At 28.0% G+C, this 5716-nt stretch overlaps 1 protein-coding gene across 1 annotated transcript in view; it reads left to right on the plus strand.

Annotated features, from left to right (window-relative positions):
- The first annotated feature begins 1733 nt into the window (after positions 1 to 1733).
- LOC108685792 (gustatory receptor for sugar taste 64e-like) overlaps positions 1734 to 5716 on the plus strand; it is a 4510-nt gene continuing 527 nt past the window's right edge. The window contains exons 1-7 of the mRNA XM_018190763.1: positions 1734 to 1991; positions 2193 to 2424; positions 3240 to 3375; positions 4171 to 4373; positions 4775 to 4866; positions 4984 to 5201; positions 5433 to 5614. Coding sequence (XP_018046252.1) covers positions 1734 to 1991; positions 2193 to 2424; positions 3240 to 3375; positions 4171 to 4373; positions 4775 to 4866; positions 4984 to 5201; positions 5433 to 5614 — 1321 coding nt within the window. The remainder of the gene's footprint in view (positions 1992 to 2192; positions 2425 to 3239; positions 3376 to 4170; positions 4374 to 4774; positions 4867 to 4983; positions 5202 to 5432; positions 5615 to 5716) is intronic.

Below are 5716 nucleotides of genomic sequence, written 5' to 3' on the forward strand. Positions count from 1 at the left end.
TTTATTTTAATCTCAATGAAATTCAGGATAAGTATAAAAATGTTTATACATATAATATTGATATCTGGCATCACAATGAAGAAAACTCGATGTGTTGGGTTTTATTAGATCTTTCGAAATATGGACGTATAAATTTTTTTTTGAGAAAGGGAAATTTTATTAATTCTGTTATCACACAAACAGCAATTTTTGCAGCGAATATAAACGCACATGTTATTTTACAATTACAATTATTTATGTTCAATAGCGAAAATTTATAGTTAACATAAAATCCCATTCGAAAATTGCATATGGTAGCCACTTAATAATATTTGACAAGAATTATTTGAATAAATGAACGTAAAATGACGTTGCACTTGACGTTGCGAATCGGCTATCTGCGTCAATATATCGAGTTTACGACGCACTAGGCAAATGAGCAACCCTTTCAGGTGACAGGATATGGTTCATTCGTACATTATATCCGATGATATGACACGATGATAATTAATTGCTCGAGATATTGCATCTACTCAATTTAAACAAACACATCAATGTACTTTTTTTAACACGCGCATAAAAATATTATATAATATTATATCTGGCGTCAGAATAAAAAACTCGTTTTATTAGATCCTTCAAATTGTGAATGCAAAATTTTTTGGGAGAGAAAGCAGTTTTATCACGTAAATAACAATTTTTTATGTTATATATAAATATAATAAATTTTTTTTTTAATATTTTAAAACGTTTCCTTCTTATTTTTTTAACAGGAAAAATATTAAGTTTTATAAATATAACTTTTATTTTTTATCTTAAAGAAGATATAATATAAGATAATATAAAATACAAAGTAAAAATAAAATATGTAAATCTTTAATATTGTTATTGTTATTACATAAGTAAAATTATTATTATTGTTTTTGTCTGTGAATAAAATTTTGATCGAGGATATTGCCTTTATTTGATCGAATGGAATACTCATTAATATACTCAGTGCATATTCTATTTTTTAGCTCAAATTTTACTAAATCTTTTTTTTATATATTGGACTGAATTATCAAAGCTATAATGGAAATTCCGTGAATTACATGGTCCTAACGAGAAGAAAAAATATTTTATGTGATAACAAAAAATTTATTTAGAGTCAAAAGTAAAGTTATATTTTTTATAATTAAAACTGAAAAAATGAATAAAAAATCTTTATCGTTTTTTAATACACATCTTATCTTGTTAATTTCCATATCGCAACACATTTGAAAAAGTATACTACAGCAAGACAAAATAAGTAATTACATATATTGCACGTAATATTTAAATTTTTAATTAATATTTAAACTAATATACTATGCGCATTGTATATTGGAAAGGTATTTTTTATAATTAAAACTGAAAAAATGAATAAAAAATTTTAGACTTGAATTTCCAAATCCCCCTGATACTCCTATGTTTCAACTATTTCTCCTTTATTGCAATTTCCAAGATACATGCATATATTCTACCTTTATATCCTTCATTCTGTTTCATAAAAGCGACGTGTATAATGAAAGCCCTCTAGGCGTTTAGTTAATTCAATTTCAAGCGATGTTGCAAATTAATGTTTAACAGTCAGTGCAAATGACATGTGTATAAATTCGATAATGAATTTATGTCTCTTGAGAGAGAGAGAAAGAAGTTTCGAAAAATTTTAATTTTTAATGTGTGTTTTTTTATCATAAAATAATCAATTTAAATCGTAGGATCTCTGCAACAAAATGGGTGATACAGTAAACGTCAGTTCGGAAGTCTACGGCAAAACGTTGAAGACGAATCAAATATTTAGTGCGGGTTCTAAGATTTCTAAGAGAAATGGCGTAACTGGTAAAAAAATCCTGCCATACCTGATGCGTCAGAAGAAGGATAAGATGAAAGAAATGGAAACCCAATTTTCTTCAGACTCTCAACCTCCGGTCCCAAGTCCACCGAGGAGTCGCCCATTCCTGAATGAACAAACTCTGTCCATAAGCAATAATGTAAATATCTCCTTATATAATCTTTGCTCTCGATAACAATATCTATATTTTTACAACTCCCTGTGTAAAGGAAATTTCGGCAGGGTAATAAAATCTCTTTCTTTAAAGGCACTTAAAAAAGAAAATACTTTTTTATGTTGATCGATGTATTGAAGACTCGTGGTATAAAATGTAAAGTAATATCGAGTAAAAACTATGCAGGATCCAGAAAGTTTCCACTGTGTAATGGGGCCGATTTTAGTAATGGCTCAATTATTTGGAATTCTACCGGTTTCTGGAATACTCATGCCGAGTCCGTTGCAGATAAAATTCGTGAAATTTTCAATTCGTACTATCTACTCCGCTTTCATAAGCGGGATGGTATTATTTATGGCAATATTGTCGATTATTCACATGATAAAAATTATAAACTCCACAACTTTTGAAGTGCAAGGTAAACAAATAAATATATATAAATATATAACTCTATATCACACCTATTCCAAAAATAATATACAGTTTTATTACATAGTAAAGTAAAGATAACAATATGCAGGAAGTTCAATTCCTCTAAAGTTAGAATTCTGAGACATTTTAAATATACAGATGAAAATTAAAAGGCTTAAAAAATTATCTGTCACTTTTGCACTTTATCCCAGAGTAAATGTGTTTTAAATAAACTTTGCAATCTGGAAGTAAATGCAAATCATAAGGATCATTTATTTTTATACGATATTGCGCAGAACAAAAATATCCTTAATAACTACATTAAGGATGTTTTTGTTGTACAATATCAATCAATATCGATTACAAAATTTTCATAAATATGCTCTAAAAGAACTGTAAAAAATAAAACAACAAAGTTTAACTTTTATAGCTTTTATGCAGAGCAATTACTATATTTTGTTGCAATTTTAGATAAATATATAGCTTTTAAGCCAGTATAAGTGAATCCCAATGAACTTATGCATAAACGTTTATTACAGTTTTATTAGTACATATAAAAAATTTGTTTGATCATCAAATTTGCAAATAAGTATTACAAACGATTTTATAGAAGAATTAAGACAAACAAAAATTAAACTTTTAAAACAATAAGAGAATTGTGCTTAAATTTCACACAGTTACTTAAACGACTATTAACAATCTATGAAATTTTGTATTTTTAATAATGCTTTGAACTATAATATATACGTTCTTAATCGTATGTTCTCTGAATCATTTTTCGAAATTGTCAGACATATTGTTAAATATACAATTGGATTTTAGGAGGCATGGTAGCTGCTACGTCAGGCACGATATTTTATGCGAACTGTGTGATGGGCCTGATCATATTTTTCTGGCTGTCGTCACGATGGGTAACTCTCCAACGTGATTGGAGATCCATGGAGCTGTTCATAGACAGGTAGATATCAACGTATTTAAAAAAGACTGCAGGATAGTATCGCTAACCGATCAATGATCGCAGTCCACGTGTTTCACTGCATGCGGGATTACATAGAATCGCATGTACTCTTGACAACTCTCAAGAGATTGCGATCGCACATGTGCTTTCATACGATGACAGCAGATGTTACAAGAATAGCAAGCATCATATTCAAATCTGTTAGATGTCGTAATGATAAATTTAATTTGCGAATCGGAAAATAATTCCAATATTATTATAATTGCATGTGCTCTCTCTCTCTCTCTCTCTCTCTCTCTCTCTCTCTCTCTAAAAATATATATAAAATTAAAAATATATTATAATAAATACACGTACGTAAAACTATTAGAATGAATTCAGTCATTTTAAAGAATGAATTCTCACTTTGAAAGATTGAAAATTGAACCATTCTTTTTCAAGACTGGCTTAATTGTCAAATTGTGAGATTTTACTCTAAAGAATTTAGAGAGTATATATATTTAACTATATAATTTGATGTGACCAACTTTAAACTCATCTAATACTTCCAGATACGCAAATATGATAAAGTAATCGCGTGTTTGTAGCACTCATTATCAAAAGATATCATTGCTTGTAATCTGCCTCAAATGGCGTAAATGTTTAAAGACTTCGCCGGAGTTATCATCTTTTTAAATTAATTATTTCCTTTTGAAAATTCCAATGAGCAATGTTTCTCTTTCTCTCAATTAATTTTACATTATCTTATAAGTTCTGTTTTATATATACATTTATTAGAATTTTTCGCTTTTGCAGTAACAAGATGGAACGACCAAAACTCCGTTGGAAACTCTACTTGATAGCTATTTCCATTCTGTTTGTGGCTCTTATTGAACATATCTTGAGTATATTAGTGCATGTCAAAAAATATGACTGGAGCGGCAAATCGGACAATGCGACGTTTCCCAATTTTTTGGAAATTTATTGTACGTCTTCTCACGCGTTTATATTGGAGAATCGTAAGTAGCAATCTCAACTATAATTAATTTAAAAGTATCGCTCGCAGATAAATTAAATGCTTGAATAAAATTTCATAATAATCTAGTTGAATAAATTAATTGATCGCATAAAAAGTATTAAAATGTTTTATTATAATAAAGTAACTATAATTGTTTTATTACAATATAAAATAGCTATATTTAGCTTAATAATTAAAACTCTTTTACACATAGATTTGCAATTTTATTTAATTATTTTTTTTAGCATTATTAACAGCAATCCAGTTTATTTGGCTATATCTGTAAAGTAATTAAACTTACAACCTTTTCTTCAAAGACTTGTTTATTTGATCGTTGTTCTTTTCTCCTAGATTTATTGAAAAACTTTGGTTACTTCAAAACTTTAGAATTTTTATTTTCAGTGAAATATAACTTGGCGCTTGGTATTTTCATTTTTATCGTCAGCAAATTGGCGACTTTTACGTGGAATTTTACTGACGTTTTTATAGCAATGGTAATAAAACTTTGCAAATAGTTCAACAACATCTCTTTCTCTGTTCAGAATCAAATTTCCAATCTTATCGTTTCTCTCTTATTGTAACTAATTCGATCTTGTGATCGGAGTTTTCAGGTAGCTACCGGTTTGGCTGAAAGATACAAAACATTGAATAAATACGTGATTAATTCTATATCGAAACATCGACCAATAGACTGGTCTGGATTGCGCGAAGATTATGCTACTCTTAGTTTCATGGTAAAAAAAGTGGACGACGATATCTCACCTGTAATTCTCTTGTCATTTGTAAACAATCTTTACTTCATTTGTTTACAGTTACTCAATGGATTATCGTACGTGATTATTAAAAAAAACACAAAATTTATTATATTAATTTTTAATTTATTTTAGTTATTTATAGAATTATGAATATAATTTATAGAAATATGAATAAGTTATTATTCATAAATATGAATATGATAAAGTTAATACACACATATTAATATCATTAGTAAATATTAATTCATAAAGTTATTATTATTATATTATTTCTGATTTCTATTCTCTTTATTGGATTTTTACAGAAAATCGGATGAAGGCATAATTGGTGATATATATTTCTTCGAATCCTTCTTATTTTTGATCAGTAGAACGATGATCGTCACCCTGCTCACTGCTAGGATTCATGATCAAAGTAAAGTAATATTGCCGATTTTATTTACTTGTTCAACATCTACTTATGACAAAGAGGTAAATCATTCGAATTTCATTGAGGTAAAAAAAAGTAAATAAAACAGTAATGTTTTGAAATTATCAATGTATTGCGCAAATTATTTAATTAATTTGCTCAATTTTATATATATATATA

Source organism: Atta colombica, unplaced genomic scaffold (assembly GCF_001594045.1).
Source record: "Atta colombica isolate Treedump-2 unplaced genomic scaffold, Acol1.0 scaffold100, whole genome shotgun sequence".
Lineage (NCBI taxonomy): Eukaryota > Metazoa > Arthropoda > Insecta > Hymenoptera > Formicidae > Atta > Atta colombica.